Below are 18,142 nucleotides of genomic sequence, written 5' to 3'. Positions count from 1 at the left end.
TGGTTTATAGTTATCTTCTGTAAAATAAATTACTCCCAAATTTAGTCACTTAAACGCACACTTTTTATCTCACAGTTTGTATGGGCTAGCAATATGGGCACGGCTTAGATGGCTTCCTCTGCTTCAGCCTCCCATGAAGCTCCAATCAAACCTCTGCCAGGACTGTGGTCTCATTTGAAGATCCACCTCCAAGCTCACCGACATAGTTGTTGGCAGGATTCACTTTCTTCCAGGTTGTTGGCCAAGGGCCTCTCTTGGTTCCCTGCCACGTGGGCCTTTCCATAGGACAGTTTACAGCATGGCAGCTGGATTCCCTCAAAGCAAGTCATCAAAGAGAGCGAGAGAGAGAGTACAAGACAGATGTCACAGCCTTTTTGTAATCTCATTTTGAAAGTGACACTGCTTTTGCCATTTTCTATTAATTAAAAGGTGTCATTAAGTCCAGCCCTCACTCAAAGGGCAGAGGCTGTGATCTTGGTCTATAACAAAAGTTGTTAGAATTGTGAAAAGATAAATTTTTAAATCCTTCCAAATTTAGAAATTAGAGAAAATCCACTGCAAAACAACACAAGGATCAAAGATTAAAATACTTCAAAAAATTAAATGACAATAAGGACATTACCTATTGAAACTTGTAGGATCCACCAAAAGTAGCACTTCAATGAAAAGTTATTGTCTTAAAGTTTTACATTAGCAAAGCAAAAAGAATAAAAATTATTTGAACTAAGTACCTATTTTAGCAAGCTAGAGGGAGAGCAGAATAAACTCTAAGACGGTAGAAAATATGACAATAACTATACAGCTGTCCTTTGGTTCAATATCCTTTTCTGTCTTTCAACTGTCCATTTTTCCTGGGTCCTTACGTTTTGGGGAGATCTCTTGTAAACAGAAGATAGCTTTATTTTTAAAAATCTGACGATCTGTCTTTTTAATGCCAAATTTAGTCCATCAACCATAGTAATTCATATGATTAAGACTGGATTCTACCATTTTAAAATTTCTATTTGGTCTTTTTTCTTTAGGATTCATTCTCATTTTTTCTCTCTGGATTTTTGGTTTGTTTTTCCCTTATTCCATTTGTTCTCTCTCCTCTTGGAGTTTCCACATTCTGTATCTATTCTTTCAGTAATTACTTTTGAAATTTTACCACATATTTTACTTAAAACAAACTGTAAAGGGGCACCTGCGTGGCTCAGTTAAGCATGGGCCTTCAGGTCAGGTCACGATCCCTGGGTCCTGGGGTCGAGCCCTGCATCAGGCTCCCCGCTCAGTGGGGAGGCTGCTTCTCCCTCCATCCCTCCCCCCGCTCATGATCTCTCTCCCCCCTCAAATAAATAAAATCTTAAAAAAAAAAACCCAAATCTCCCAAACTGTTAAGTGAGTTTAAACAACAGTCTGTCATCCTCCTGAACAACAACAAAGACTTTCAAACACTTTAGTCTCTCTCCTTAGATTCGCATATTACTGTTCTGTCCAATATTTCTAATAGCTTATTTTATTATACAAATAAGACACTAAAAAATTTCATAGAGACAGCACTGACTTGGGTGAAGGTCCACGTTTACCATTTTATTTGTTCAATATTTTTGTTGCATTTCAGAGTACTAGTCTTCTGGGATCATTTCACTTTTACTTGCAGAACCTTCTTGAGAATTCCTTTAGAGGAGAGTTTCTCAAACTCAGCACATAATTATTTGTTGTGGGGGATGTCCAGCGCATTGTAGGCTGCTTAAGAGCATCCCCAGCTGCGAGTCACTAGATGCCAGGAGCATCTCCAGTAGTGACAATCAAAAAAAGACTCCAAACATTTCCAAATATCCCCTGGGGGACAAAGCTGTCCTCAGTTGTAAGCTGCTAGCTTAGAGCAAATCTTATGGTGAAAAATGTTCTTGGCTTTTATTTAGCAACGACTGTGTATTTTGACCTTATTACTGAGTGTCTGCCTAATAAGCACAATTCCAGGATGTATAAAAGCTTTGCAAACACTTTGAGACAAGATTTGTCATCTGTTTTGCCACTGAGAATTCTCCTGTCATGCTGCTGTCCCTTTGATGATCTGTATTTTCTCTCTGACTGATTTCAACATCTTTTCTTAGGTTTCTGCAGCTTTATGAAGATATGTCTAGGTGTAGTTTTGCTTCTGTTCTGTTCACAAACCCCTTTTTCCCTGCTTCTAATCGGTTACCTTTATATTTTATATCAATAGCTATTTTTTTCTTTTCTACAAGTTCCATTTGTCCTCTGTAAACAGTCTTTCATTCCTGAGTGGTATGTTCATCTTCCTAACTGCACCTTTATTGATTTAGACATTTAATATAGTTTTGTATCACAGACTCAGGACCACTTCATCCCTCTTGAGGGTTATATGAGTAGGAGTCCCAGATCCAACACACTACTTCCCTGATGGTTCAATAACCTTACAATATTGTTGCTATAAAAACCTGGCTTCCAGAACAATCCTGCCCCATTCTGCTGCCTGCTGATCCAGGCCATGTCCTGACAGCTCTGGCTCCCCTTGCTACAGCCCTGGCACCTTTATATTTGGGGCCCCTGGAGTCTCAAGTTTCAAATGCAACCACCTTAACTTTCTGGCACTTTGGTCCTAGATATTTCTGGCCCGACTCTGCTTGCTTGCTTAATTTTTTGGGGTGGAAGAATATCCCTGGAGACTTTGCCTACATTTATGAGACCAATGATGCCTCCAAGATAGTCTTATCAGGGTCTACATGCGGAGGCGTTGGGAATGTGAGGGTTCCACAGAGCTCCTGGTCAATCATGGAAGATCAATCCTTTCCAGGAAAAAAACAAAGTTCTCATCAGGAGTGGTTAATGGAAAGGCAAGGATCAACTCTCAATCTCAGCTTCCTGATGGGAAATCATACTGCTTCAAAAGTATAGCCTTAAAAAAAAAAGTACAACCTTCACTTTCTCTCTTAAAAAAAGGGGGGGGGGTGGCACGTGGGTGGCTCAGTTGGTTAAGTGTTTGACTCTTGATTTCGGCTCAGGTCATGATCTCAGAGTTGTGAGATTGAGCCCTGTGTTGGGCTCTGTGCTGAGCCTGGAGACTGCTTAAGATTCTCCCTCTCCCTCTGCCCCTCCGCTCACATGCTCTTTCTCTCTAAAAAAAAATTAAAATAAATAAATAAATAGATAGATAAACAGTAGAGCCTTTCAGAAGTCTGGATCACTACTGTGACCTCAGGAAATCTCAAAAGGATGGAAGTTCTAGAGTGTCTGAATAGTAAATAAGTTTTACTTTGCAGGAACCAAGAACCAAATCCATATCCTAGGGCTGTCTTAGGATTATCCAGAATCCTAAAAGAATTCCTTTGGAGGATACCTACTGAGACTAATCCCAATACTGCTATGAATTAAACAGTCCATCAGATCATTATGCTGGTTTTTTCCCCCTCATTTTACTATCCAGATAATGCTAACATTACTGGTGTTTCACTGCACAATTCAAACAAAACCTGATAAAGTGCGATTAATTCTACTACAGATTTCAGACTTCCATCTTTTATGGCATACTTTTTTTTTGTAAACAGAAAAATGGTATATCAATTGTCTTGCTCTTTATAAAAATTTTATTGTTGTGGTGCCATTATCTCTACATTGCTCTACATTACATTTTGTAATTTGCCACTTATACCACAATTTTGGGCTAAGATAAATAAATCTCAGATCCCTCCCTTAGTCTCCTGATTTTGTCAAATGGTCTTTGCTGATCTGAGGTAGACAGAACAAGAGCAGCAAATGTACTTAATTTCCCTTGGCACAGGTTTGGGTCTGAACTATGTGACTGTGTGAACATGAAAGGTTGTCTAAAATGTTATAAATTATGTTTCTGATTTTACAGTGTTTGAATAAGCAGTCAAGTGAGAGGCAAACATTGTAACTGACTGCTGTATCTAAGTCAATAGCTTACTCTCTTTTTTCTTTACCATTTATTTGAAGAAACCACGTCATATGTTCAGTAGAGTTTCTGATATTTTTTTAAAGATTTTATTTGAGAGAGAGAGAGAGAGAGCAAGAGTGGGGGAAAGGAGGTAGAGGGAGGGAGAAGCAGGGTGCCCGACACAGGGCTTGATCCCAGGATCCTGAAATCGTGACCTGAGCCGAAGGCAGACACTTAACTGACTGAGCCACCCAGGCGCCCCTAGAGTTTCTGATTTTGATGATGACATCCATGTGATACCGTGTAAATGCTGTTCTGTTTTTTTGTATTTCCTATATATTGCTAATTAGGTCTAGAGGCTTATCCACATTCGGTATTTTTAGGGGAGAGGCAGGAAAACTTCACAGTGGTATTTTGATCTTCTGTCAGGAGGTACATGTCATTGGATTTTCTTTCTTTTTGAGATACTAACAACTGTTGGTAATTAATGACTAAATCCATTAATTTATGAGGGATTACAAGGTGGTGATACTCTCTTCTATCATTCTTCCTTTATTTACTAGCTGAAATACTGTGTATAAAGAGGCACTCCTTCTAATATACTATTTGGTTACCCATTAGTATTGTTAAAGGACTTCATTCTTTCCTTTTATTAACCAATTCTCAGAATAATGAATTGGTTACCAATTAGTTTTTTAAAGTATCAATATGAATTGATGAATTTATATATTGGATATATTTCAAATGAAATTCTTCTCCTGTATCAGTTAAGATGATTCATTCTTTAATCTTTTTTTTTTTTTAAGGGGTGGGGGGGAAAGGGCAGAGGGAGAGGGAGAGAGAATCTTAAGCGGGCTCCATGTCCAGTGCAAGCCTGATGCGGGGCTTGATCTCACAACCCTGAGATCATGACCTGAGCCAAAATCAAGAGTCAGATGCTTAACTCACTGAGTCACTCAGGTGCTCCTAATCTCCATTGGTTAACACACTGAATTATATACATTCATTTCTTTTTTATTATGTTCAGTTAGCCACTGTATAGTATCTCATTAGTTTTTGATGTAGTGTTCAATGATTCATTAGTTATGTATTAACACCCAGTGCTCATCACAACACGTGCCCTCCTTAATACCCATCACCCTGTTAGCCCTCCTCCCACCTTGTACGTTGATTTTTAACAGTAAAAACAATTAAAACCATGTATTTCTAGCAGAAACCCGAAGTGCTCACAGGGGTAATTTTAAAAATATATATTGCTTGATTTAGATTGCAAACATTTCATTTAAGACATCTGTATCTGTATTCAAAAGTAAGACTGGCCTATACTTGTCTCATATTGTCATTGCTAAGTTTTGGTATCAAAGTTATGCAATCCTCAAACTGAGTTGGGGAGTGTTTGTTTTCCTATTCCCTGAGAGAAACTGTGGAAGAGGAACTATTTTTCATTCAATGTTTGGTAAAAATTGTTGTAAAAATGCTAGGGCCCACTGCTCATTTGCTTGTTTACTAAAATGTTTTAAGTTAAAAATTACACACACACACACACACACACACACACACACACAGTTCATAAATCGTAAGTATACAGCTTAAATCTTTACCACAATAGCAGTTTCACTCTTCCATACAGCACCTCAGCCTGACCCTGAGTTTTACAAGAAATCTGATGAGTCAGTGGGAACAATAGATACATTAAAATAACTGCACCCTATTGACAGGAACAACATTTAGAAGGTCTGAAAGATGCTATTATAAATTCCATTCAGCAGGCAAGGCAACTGAAGCAGTTTCTAACCTACCAAGCCAAATTATGCTAAACAAGATTTTTTTTTTTAAGATTTTATTATTAAGCAATCTCTACATCTAAGGTGGGGGTCAAACTTGCAACCCTAGATCAAGAGTCACATGATCCACTGACTGAGCCAGCCAGGTGCTCCTAAGCAAGACTTTTATTGAGAGCTGGCAAGATTTTTTTCAAAAGATTTATTTGACAGAGAGAGAAAGAGAATGCACAAGCAGGGGGATCAGCAGAGGGAGAAGGAGAAGCAATCTCCCCACTGAGCAGGGTGCCCGTCACAGGGCTTGATCCCAGGACCCTGGGATCATGACTTGAGCCGAAGGCAGACACTTAACCGACTAAGCCACCCAGGTGCCCCAAGAGCTGGCAAAATTTTAATTCAAGCTACCAATGCCCTTTCTGTAAGATGGTTAGAAAATATAATTTAAAAATCACCTTTCCATCTTTTGCAAACTTTTTTTTTTTTTAATAACCCAGCCTTTTAAGGATCTTGAGGCTGTAGCTTAAACAAAGATACTCAGAGGGGTGCTTCTCAGTAAAGCATGCAACTCTCTGGTCGTGAGTTCAAGCCCCATGTTGGGTGTAGAGCTTACAAGGAAGGAAGGGGAAGGGAGGGAGGGAGGGAGGAAAAGGAAAGGAAAGAAGGAAAGGAAAGATACTCAGGATGGGACACAGATGGTAGTCACAAAGAGCATGAGAAAAAAGGAGAATATAATCTTATCTAATGAACCTCAGAGGAAGCACCCAAGGTAGCAGGATGAACTTACCTGAGAATCTAGCCAGAAGACTCTGGATAAATTCCCAGGTTAGTTTAAAATTGAATGCAAATATAGGTTGCCAAATGAGACTGATGTCTGGAGCAGTCTCTTTGCAAAATATTAGGGTTTCTAGCTAATGTCTTCTTCACAATCATATGCCATTTCTTTTTGCCCATAATTTTTTTTACTATCTCTTACTACAAGTGCTTCATTGGAAACAAAATCCAGCTTACACTGGAATGGCCCCAACTCCCTTGACTGTCCATTTCATTAGCTAAGTCCTTCCCTACCTCCATTACACACATGTTCCAGGCCAGATGACAAACCACTCTCAAATTCCTCTGCTTGTTAGCATTTATCAGAGACACAGCAATTTAATAGTTTGGGGGGGGGATCTGTACTTTTCCTGGTCTGCCCTTCAATGAAATCTTAATCATTCCTGGTCCAAATATGAAATTTTTATATAGAGAAGAATTTTGAACAGTCTAAATAAGCTATCCAATATAAAAGTCTAAAAAAAGAGAACAATGACAATCACAATATCACAAGGCTAAGACCCTTATGATCAGATTTTAGCCAAATGTTTATGTCAAACCATTTACCTAACAAATATTTATTGAGTGTTTAGGATGTCAGTTACTATTCCAGCACATAAACTATCTCAAAGAAATGAGAATTAAGATCGGAAACTTATGGGGCACCTGGGTGGCTCAGTCTACACGGCTGGTTTTGGCTCAAGTCATGATCCCAGGGTCCTGGGATCAACCCCTGCCTCGGGCTCCCTGCTCAGCCGGGAATCTGCTTCTCCCTCTGCCTCTGCCTCTCCCCCCAGCTTGTACTCTCTCTTACTCTCTCAAATAAATAAAATCTTAAAAAAAAATTAGAAACTTATGTCCTTAACAGAGAGCAGAAAAGGAGTATCCCAGTTTCTTCAACTAATACTCTGAACCTGTAATAAGCAAAGAAGTCAAGTACTTTCCTTACTTTGGACTTTTTGAGAGCTTATATCTTCCACAACTGCTTTGCCCATACTCAAACAGCAAAAAGTTCACCAATGTAAAAAATCAAAAAAGTCTCAAATCAACCCACATGCACCACTGGTGAAAATGTAAATTGGACTGACCACTGTGGAAAACAGTACGGAGGTTCCTCAAAAAATTAAAAATAGAATTACCATATGATCGAATGATTCTACTACCGGGTATTTACCCAAAGAAAATTAATTTGAAAAGACATATGCACCTCTGTGTTTGCTGCAACATTATTTACAATAGCCGGACTGCAGGAGTAACCCAAGTGTCCGCCGACAAATGAACGAATAAAGATGCAGTATTATATGCAGAAAGGAATATTCAGCCATGTGCAACAACACGGGTGGATCTAGAAGACGTTGGACTAAGTGAAGTCAGGGCAAAGAAAGACAAATACCACATGATTTCACTTGCATGTTGTATATAAAAAGAAAACAGGGGCACCTGCACTTAATTGGTTAAGCGACCAACTATTGATTTTGGCTCAGGTCATGATCTCATGGCCGTGAGATTGAGCCCCTCGTCCCACCGTGGAGCCTGCTTAGGATTCTCTCTCTCTCTCAAAAAAAAAAAAAAAAAAAAACCCAAACAAAACAAACACAAAAAAAGGATTCTCTCTCTGTCCCTCTGCCCCTCCCCCCCAAAAGAAAAAAAATAGAAACAAACAAAACAACCCTCAAATACAAAGAACAAACTGGTAAGTTTGCAGAGAGCAGGTGGGTGGGTGGGGTGGGCGAGATAAGGGGGGTTAACAGCATAACCTAGAGAGAAGGTGAATGACTATGTTGTATACTTGAAACTAATGTAACATTGCATATGAACTATATTTTCTTAATTTTTAATAGAAATAAAAGACACAAATACAAACTTCCAGTTATAATAAGTAAGTCATGGAGATGAAAAGCACAACACAGGAGAGATAGGCAATAATCCTGTAGTAACACTATATGGTGACAGACGGTGATTACAGTTATTATGGTGAGAGCCTGAGCAATGCACAGAATTCTCCAATCAATGTATGTACATCTGAAACTAATATAACACTGCTGTATGTTAATTCTGCTTCAATAAAAACAGAAACAAAAAACCCAACAACAAAAAATTAGCCTCAAATTAAAAGACACACACACACACACACACACACACACACACACACACACACAATGGCTGTTAATATATTTAAAATCACTTAACCTCACTCATGATTAAAGAAGTACAAATAAAAACTAGAGATGCCGTCTTCATCTGTTAGGGAAAGACTGATATCTGCTCTTTATGAAACGGATGTATTTTTTTAATAGTTTTTATTTTGTTATATTAGTCACCATACAGTACATCCCTAGTTTTTGATGTAAAGTTCCATGATTCATTATTTGCGTATAACACCCAGCGCACCATGCAATACGTGCCCTCCGTACTACCCTTCACCGGCCTATCCCAATCCCCCACCCCCTTCCCCTCTGAAGCCCTCAGTTTGTTTCCCAGAGTCCATAGTCTCTCATGGTTCATTCCCCCTTCTGTTTACCCCCCCCCTTCATTCTTCCCTTCCTTCTCCTACCGATCTTCCTACTTCTTATGTTCCATAAACGAGTGAAACCATATATGTATATCCTTTGACCAAGGAATTCTAATGTCAGGAATTTTTCCTTCAAATACACTGGCAATGAGAATGCAAGACTACATGTACAAGATGTTCACTGTAACACAATTTTTAACAGAAAAACACCTTGAAATAAGTAGTCGAGAATAGGGAACTGGCTGTGTAAAGTCAGAACACAGGAATACAAGGGACTACTATTCCACAACAAATAAAGGAAAAAGCAAATCTTTGTGTACTGAAACAATGTGTCTAAGATAAAATGTCAGGTGAAAGAAAGGAAGTCGCAGTCTGTAGAGTGTAACCCCGATAGAAAAACAAGATAGTCATACATAATAAGAAAATGTGTAACTAAAAATTTCTAAAAGAATTTCCAAGGAAGTGTCAATAGTAAGTCCCTCGGGGGATTGAGGTGAGGTGGTGGGGAGAAGAGATACTTCAGAGGACTTACTTTCTTTACATATACTCTTTGTAGTGTCTGAATTCCTCACCAGAGTATGTTTTATTTCTGTATTTTACATTTTATAAGTTCTGAGATGTTGTGAAATTCCTGTTAAATAACAAGCTTACTGAAATTTAAATATGTGATCCCTAGAAGAAACAAATTTATTTCCATCACTTATTAAACAGATAAAGAACTGGAACATCAACTTCTACATCTTGGTTAAGCTCATGCTGTTTATGAAATACTTCCAGTAATTAAAAAATGAGGGTAATTAAAAGACCAAGAAAAATAATAAAAATGGCAAAACAGCTGCAAAGCCCAAGATATTATAGAGTATTATACTATCTTCTTGACAAAATTATCCTGGAAAAAGGAAGCTCTAATTCTTACAGACTTTATTTTTAAACATAGACTATGTAAATTACTTTTAAATGTAACTACATTGGGCCTTAATAATCAATTGTAGAAGTAGTTTCCTAAAACTTACCAAGTTGGGAATAGAAACAGGAGGAAAAAAAGTTGAGCAGTGAAAAGCAGAAAAGGAGGGGATAGAAAAAGAAGTGGGAGTAATGTCTGTTAGTATAGTCAGGAAAAGGGTGACTTTAGAGATAGTCAATCCCCACAGTAATACTATACCTAACAGCTGGCTGTGTTCCCCTGTGATGGAGTTCTGACTCGGGTCTGAAAAACAAACAATTGAAAAGAAAAGAAAAAATGAATGACCAAAACAAATAATTTCTTGAAACTCAGCAACAAAAGTCAACCAAGAAAATAAGCAAAAAAAAGTTTTCTAATGCTCAAAAGACATTAATAAAAGGATAATAAAGATAGAATAAACTATTATAAAAAATAATCACACAGCTTTTTTGAAAAGTTAAGCAACAGAATTACCATGTGGCCCAGCAATTCCACTCTTAGGCATATACTCAAAAGAACTGAAAACAGGGACTCAAAACAGACTGTATGACAATGTACACAGCAGCATTATTTACAATAGCCAAAAGGTAGAAACAACCGAAGTGTCCTTCAACAGATAAATGGATAAACAACAATGTGGTATATACATACAATGGGATATTATTCAGCCATAAAAAGGAAATGAAGTTCAGATACATGCTACAACATATATGAACCTTGAAAATATGCTAACGGAAAAAAGCCAGAAAGAGAAGGACAAATTTTGAATAATTCTGCTTAAATGAAATTTTGAGACAAAGGTAAATTAAAATTATAATCACACAAATTTAACCAAGCGATAGTAGTTCCATAAAGTAGTCTGATTTGGGGCTTACCACATGGGTTACATTTTCTCTTTAATGGCAAAGGAACAAATGGCGTAGCAGCTCAAAGTCGGGACATAAGTAAAGCACTGTTACTACTAGCAGGTATATCCTGATTCGATCGACTTCATGATAAAATGACTAAACTGGCTTTTATAAATATCTAGTTCTTCTAATCTATAATAAAATTAGTGGCACAAGTTCCTAATGCAAGAGATATTGACAATCATGATTTCACAACTAACCACCTGCTTATTTTAAAGGCTTGAAAAACATTAAGGGCTAAATATGGAAAAGACTTTGAGCTCCACTTTCCTCAAAGATTAAGTCTCTTGAGATACTGAGGTTTACATATGACTTCCCTGAATGTGTCTGGGGAATAAAAATAACTTTACACAAGGGGGTCGGTGAACAATAGGAAAAAAGTTACATCTTTTTCACTAACCTCTAATTGAAGTTTAGCGTTTTCTCCAAGTGCGATGTCAGCAACAAACTACATAAAAGTACCCATGCTTTGTCAACAATAAATATAATTTTTTATATCACATTGTAATTGTTATATATATCTCATAATACCATTTAGGTACAATACTACTTTGAAATCATGGTAGTAATGAAAAGGCTACTAGGTCTTCTTCAATGCATTGATAAAAAAGCACTTATATTATTAGATCACAAACTTAATATTTTGATAATTGTATTTTAATATAAGAGGGTTCTTTTTAATCCTATATGTATATGTATTTATATGCATGTTAATACTTTACACATTTAAAAACATTACTCTGAAAAGGAATTTGCAGACTTCAGACTGCCAAAGAGGTCCCAGACACAAAAAAGATTTAGAATACTGTTTTAAACAAAATTCAAATAATATTTTTGATGGTGTTTGTAATAAATGTTTTTTATATATAATTTAATTAAATCTAACACTTTAAGCATCCCATATAGAAAGAATCAGTAAGAGTACTAAACAAATTCTATATCTGATGTATGGTACATATCATAGTTTATGTACTCTAATCAAGGAGGAAATGAGGTAGAAACCTGGTTGATACAACTAAAGTTTTAAATGTTATGTGAATATTTTAAGATCTATTTTTATATTTTCTTCCTTAATTTGGTTTTTAAAAAGATATTCTAAAATTTTATATTCTCAGTATTTTCCACCAAATGGATTTCTAGTTTTTAAATTTAAACTCATCTTATTTTCTATATAAACAATATGGGTTTGTGCATAAGACAAAGTAGGAATAACAGTTCTACAGTACATTAGTGTATTGGATTCACCTGTCTCTTTCTCTCTCTCTCTCTCTCTCTCTTTCTCTCTCTCTCTCTCACACACACACACACACACACACGATAATTTGGGCCCTATCATTACAGAGAAGCAGGTGTAAAGGTAGCATGGAAGGAAGAGTACACAAAGAACCACAGAATTTTAGAACCAGAACTATGGTCATCATCTATTTCTACTCTAATGATTCCAAAGGAAAAACTGGAGAAATTACCAGCATCATTTTTCCCCCTAAAATCATACCAACAACCTTTTCAGGATTCTGATTCTCAGATACTGTCATTAATAGGAATGCCTTTTATGTATGTTGGGATGGGGCAAACTTGAGGACCTCTTAATATTTATAGTTGAGGGGTCGTTGACTAAGCACCTGCCTTCAGCTAAGGTCATGATCTCGGGGGCCTGGGATTGAGCCCTGCATCAAACTCCCTGCTCAGTGGGGAGTTTGCTTCTCTCTCTCCCTCTGCTTCTCCCCCTTGCTTGTGCTCTCACTTGCTCTCTCTCTCTCTCTCAAATGAATAAAAAAAATCACTAAAATATATTTAATGCTGTTAATAAGTGGCCAAAGACACAGCACACTACTGTCAAAAGAGAAAGCTTAGAGAGATTGTCTTAATCTTTTGAGGGCCTATGTTCATGTTTCTTGGTACTCTGTAATTCTAACTTTTTTGTCCTAAAATGAAGAATAGCCCAAAACAAGTTATTTGGGGGCGCCTGGGTAGCGCAGTCGTTAAGCGTCTGCCTTCAGCTCAGGGCGTGATCTCGGAATCCCGGGATCGAGTCCCACATCAGGCTCCTCCGCTGGGAGCCTGCTTCTTCCTCTCCCACTCCCCCTGCTTGTGTTCCCTCTCTCGCTGGCTGTCAAATAAATAAATAAAAAATCTTAAAAAAATAAAAAATAAAACAAGTTATTTGGAATTGCCAGGGAATCTATGAGTAAAAATAGAAAAACATCTCAGATAACTCAGGCAGAATACGTATGATTTTAGATGGGGAAACAACACATGATTTTTTTCCTACAACCCCCTTCTATACTATATACTCCCTTGCCTTCTAAGCTGTGCCCACATGCCATACATGCATTTTCTAGTCAAGCCAGGACGCTTTCTTCCTTTGAACACCCTCCTGTATTTGAGATGAGTAGAAATAAGTCTTTTGTGTAGTTCCCTACAAGTTCAACTTAGATTTCTGTTTTTCATTTTTTATTAATTGAAGGAATGCAGGGCAACCTTTACTTAATTCTTATTTGGTAATTTGAAGATAAGGTCCAAGTACCTGCAAATACTTTACTGATACACATAAAACCAAAACAAGGGCAAATCTAGGAGTAGAGAGGTTCCGAACGCATGAGAATGAAATTAGGCACACCTATAAAAACCACAGTTGGTAAATGGGTTTAAGTTGAGGTTTCTGGGTATGCAATCCAAATTGTGTGATCGACATGGTAACACAGCTCTGAGACATGTCTGAAATCTCCCATTTGACGGTTTTCCCGCTTATGTCACTGGTGAGGGCACACCCAAGTTTGCCGAAGACTGGTAGTTGTCCTAAACATTACTCAAAATGACATTTATTTTAACCAAATTACTTCCTGTAATAGAAACAACTTGCCAATAATGTAACTATTTTTACCTCTGATGGCCTTCATAAACTAAGCTACTCACGGGTTATAACTCAAAAGGTTATACCAGGTTATACTCAAAAGCCTGTGATACTCTATCAGTCAAAATGGTAGTTCAAATAGAAACATGTACCTTTTCACAAGTAAATACACTCAGAAAAATGACCTGTAAGTATTTCCTTGTTACAGTAATGATATAGTTTTACAAATGGGCACTTTCTCAATATATTTCATTTATCCTGGGTAAATGGTAAAGAATGGAGATTTTATTTAGTTTCTTGCCATGTGCCTTGGAGAATAGAGAGAAAAATGATTGTGGGTGGTACCCGCTTGCAAAACTGCCTCTGTAAATAATTTTTCTGAAGGGCCTTATTATCTCCCTGAGTTTGTCCATAGCAATAGCCTTTTTCTGAATTTCCTCTAATTACTTCATCTACCATTCTTGGTAGAGAATTTGAAGCAAATAAAGGCTAGCTTGTACCTTGCATCTAAAACTCAGTGTAGCAGGCTTTAGTCTTCATTAAAGATAGTATCAGTAATTTCATTAAGTAATACAGTCAATAGTGGAAACTGTTAGGCCTAATTATCTAGAAAAAGAAGTAAGCATGACCAAGTGCATTTACATGAGGGCAATCAGCTCTTTATAGTCTATATTATCGAGACATACCTCAAAAACCTATTTCAGGATACAAAAATACCTGAAATCACCAGTCTTAACACATTCCTAATTTTCTGGACTCCAACTTTTAAAAAACCGAAGTAGCATTATCGTAAGAAACCATTTTGACTCAGAATTAGGCAAAGCGGATTAAAAATGGAACCAAAGACAATTACTCTAACATTCACACTTACTAGATTTAGCATCTCTATAATGAGTACTTATTTCCAAGAAGGAAAACAAGCTGAAATAAGGTAAAATCTGAAAAAGCCTATCTTCTTTATATACATTTTGAACTTATTGCAATGAGACCAGAAAGGTCTAAAAAAATTTACATGTGATTAATTGGGTTTAAATAAATAAGTGGGTGAAAAACATAAGGCAATTGTAGGCAAAATAATTTAGCTGTAAGATGGAAATGTAAAGGAATGCATACAGAAGTTAATAAATCATTAGTTTTTTGTTTCTAGTCTACCCAACAAAGGAGAGTCAAAAGATCCTTATCTGAATTTTTATTATAATAAGAACATAATTTTAAAAAGATACTTAGAATATACTTCTGCCAAAAAACATAATTTCTGCTAGGACGTAGTCTAGTCCAAACCATCAGTCATGCAACTGGTCTGTACAGACAGATAACCACGGAGAGAATAAGCTGCCGCTGTAGTGAACCAAGGGCTGTACTTCCTGCACCATGCATATTCTTTAGTATGTTCATAGAGATTCGGTGAGAAAATAATTTGGGGTAGGGGTGGTAAATACACTTGGCAAATATATTTAACACTCAAGTAGATTCCTATAATGTTTAATTTCTCAGACCCTTCAATATGCTAATGGCTGCCTTACTAATCTCCAAAAGAATATAATTTTGGCATTCTTAAATATATCAGAAGAGATAACTCATTTATCACTAAACATCTTATGTAATTAGTGTTCTATTGTATACACTCTGGGAAATGTTCAACTCATTCATTTCAAAGTATCAAGGTTAAATGATAACTCCCTGGGGCGGAGGAGTAGGGGACCCCTTTTTCAGCCGGTCCCCTGAGTCGAGCTGGATAGGTACCAGACCAGCCTAAACAACCACGGAATCAGCCTGAGACGCAGGAAGATACATCTGGATCTCTACAAATGAACATCTCCAGCACTGAGTATTGAGATAAATAAATAAATAAAATCTTAAAGAAGAAGCCCACATCCCTAAGATCCCTATAAAACAAGGGGCACGGCCTGGGAACCAGTCAATAATTTGGGCTCTGGAAAACCCCGCAACCTCTCCTCATCAGAATGACAAGAAGGAGAAGCCCCCCCCCAGCAAACAAAAGACAGTGAGTCTGTGGCCTCTGCCACAGAAATAATGGATATGGATGTAACCAAAGTATCAGAAATGGAATTCAGAGTAACGATGGTCAAAATGATGAGTAGAATTGAAAAAAGTATTAACGAAAATGTTACTGAGAATATAGAATCCCTAAGGACAGAAATGAGAGCGAATCTGACAGAAATTAAAAATTCTATGAGCCAAATGCAGGCAAAACTAGAGGCTCTGACAGCCAGGGTCACCGAAGCAGAGGAAAGGGTTAGTGAATTGGAGGATGGGTTAATAGAGGAAAAAACGAAGATAGAAGCTGCTCTTAAAAAAATCCACGCCCATGAATGTAGGTTACGGGAGATTACTGACTCAATGAAACGATCCAATGTTAGAATCATCGGCATCCCCGAGGGGGTGGAGAAAAACAGAGGTCTAGAAGAGATATTTGAACAAATTGTAGCTGAAAACTTCCCTAATCTAGCGAGGGAAACAAACATTCGTGTCCAAGAGGCAGAGAGGACCCCTCCCAAGCTCAACCACGACAAACCTACGCCACATCACGTCATTGTGCAATTCGCAAATATTAGATACAAGGATACAGTATTGAAAGCGGCCAGGGCAAAGAAATTTCTCACGTACCAAGGCAAAGCTATCAGAATTACGTCAGACCTGTCTACACAGACCTGGAATGAGAGAAAGGGTTGGGGGAGCATATTTAAAGCTCTTTCAGAGAAAAACATGCAGCCAAGGATCCTTTGTCCAGCAAGGCTGTCATTCAGAATTGATGGAGAAATAAAGACATTCCAGAATTGCCAGTCATTAACCAATTTCGTAACCACGAAACCAGCCCTATAGGAGATATTAAGGGGGGTTCTATAAAGGTAAAAAGGCCCCAAGAGTGATACAGAACAGAAAGTCACAACCAATACAAACAAAGACTTTACTGGCAACATGGCATCATTAAAATTCTATCTCTCAGTTCTTAGTGCTAACGTGAATGGTTTGAACCTTCCCATAAAACGCCACAGGGTTGCAGATTGGATAAAAAGAAATGACCCATCCATTTGCTGTCTACAAGAGACTCATTTCGAACCCAAAGATGCATTCAGACTGAGAGTAAGGGGATGGAGTACCATCTTTCACACAAATGGACCACAAAAGAAAGCTGGGTAGCAATTCTCATATCAGATAAATTGGATTTTAAACCAGAGACTATAGTTAGAGACACAGAAGGGCACGATATTATTCTTAAAGGAAGTATTCAACAAGTGGATATGACAATTATAAATATATATGCCCCCAACAGGGGAGCAGCAAGATACACAAGCCAACTCTTAACCAGAATAAAGAGACATATAGATAAAAATACATTAATAGTAGGGGATCTCAACACTCCACTATCAGAAATATACAGAACACCTGGCAAAAACTAAGCAAAGAATCAAAGGCTTTGAATGCCATACTCGACGAGTTGGACCTCATAGATATATATAGAACACTACACCCCAGAACCAAAGAATACTCATTCTATTCTAATGCCCATGGAACATTCTCAAGAATAGATCATGTTCTGGGACACAAAACAGGTCTCAACCGATACCAAAAGATTGAAATTATCCCCTGTATATTCTCAGACCACAACGCTCTGAAATTGGAACTCAACCACAAGGAAAAATTTGGAAGAAACTCAAACACTTGGAGACGAAGAACCATCCTGCTCAGGAATGACTCGATAAACCAGGAAATCAAAAATCAAATTAAACAATTTAGGGAGACCAATGAGAATGAAAATACAACGGTCCAAAACCTATGGGATACTGCAAAGGCAGTACTAAGGGGGAAATACATAGCCATCCAAGCCTCACTCAAAAGAATAGAACAATCTAATTTGCAGTTTTTATATTCTCACCTCAAGAAGCTGGAACAGCAACAGAGGGACAGGCCTAATCCACGCACGAGGAAGCAGTTGACCAAAATTAGAGCTGAAATCAATCAAGCAGAAACCAGAAGTACAGTAGAGCAGATCAACAGGACTAGAAGCTGGTTCTTTGAGAGAATCAATAAAATTGACAGACCACTGGCAACACTTATCCAAAAGAAAAGAGAAAGGATTCAGATTATTAAAATTATGAATGAAAAAGGAGAGGTCACGACGAACACCATTGAAATTGGAAGGATTATTAGAAATTTTTATCAACAGCTATATGCCAATAAACTAGGCAATCTGGAAGAGATGGAATCCTTCCTGGAAACCTATAAACTACCAAGATTGAAACAGGAAGAAACTGATTTCTTAAACAGGCCAATTAATTATGAAGAAATTGAGTCAGTGATAAACAACCTTCCAAATAACAAAACTCCAGGCCCGGATGGTTTTCCTGGGGAATTCTACCAAACATTCAAAGAAGAAATAATACCTATTCTCCTAAAGCTATTTCAAAAAATGG

The 18,142-nt window shown here is 37.5% G+C and overlaps 1 protein-coding gene across 4 annotated transcripts in view; it reads right to left on the bottom strand.

Moving 5' to 3' along the window:
• Nucleotides 1-18,142, bottom strand: part of SLC12A6 (solute carrier family 12 member 6) — an 89,217-nt gene that overhangs the window by 33,478 nt on the left and 37,597 nt on the right. For 3 of the 4 annotated variants that reach the window (XR_006407903.3, XM_026480082.4, XM_026480084.4), the window contains exon 2: nucleotides 10,164-10,208. The exons of the other annotated variant lie outside the window; for it this stretch is intronic. Coding sequence is in view for 2 of the 3 variants with exons in the window: in XM_026480082.4 (XP_026335867.2) it covers nucleotides 10,164-10,208 (45 nt within the window). In the remaining variant the exon portion in view is untranslated. The remainder of the gene's footprint in view (nucleotides 1-10,163; nucleotides 10,209-18,142) is intronic. 4 annotated transcript variants of the gene reach the window in all.

The sequence above is a fragment of the Ursus arctos genome, unplaced genomic scaffold (assembly GCF_023065955.2).
Source record: "Ursus arctos isolate Adak ecotype North America unplaced genomic scaffold, UrsArc2.0 scaffold_36, whole genome shotgun sequence".
NCBI lineage: Eukaryota > Metazoa > Chordata > Mammalia > Carnivora > Ursidae > Ursus > Ursus arctos.
Note: the sequence above shows the minus strand (reverse complement) of the source record. Positions and strands in the feature narration are given on the sequence as shown.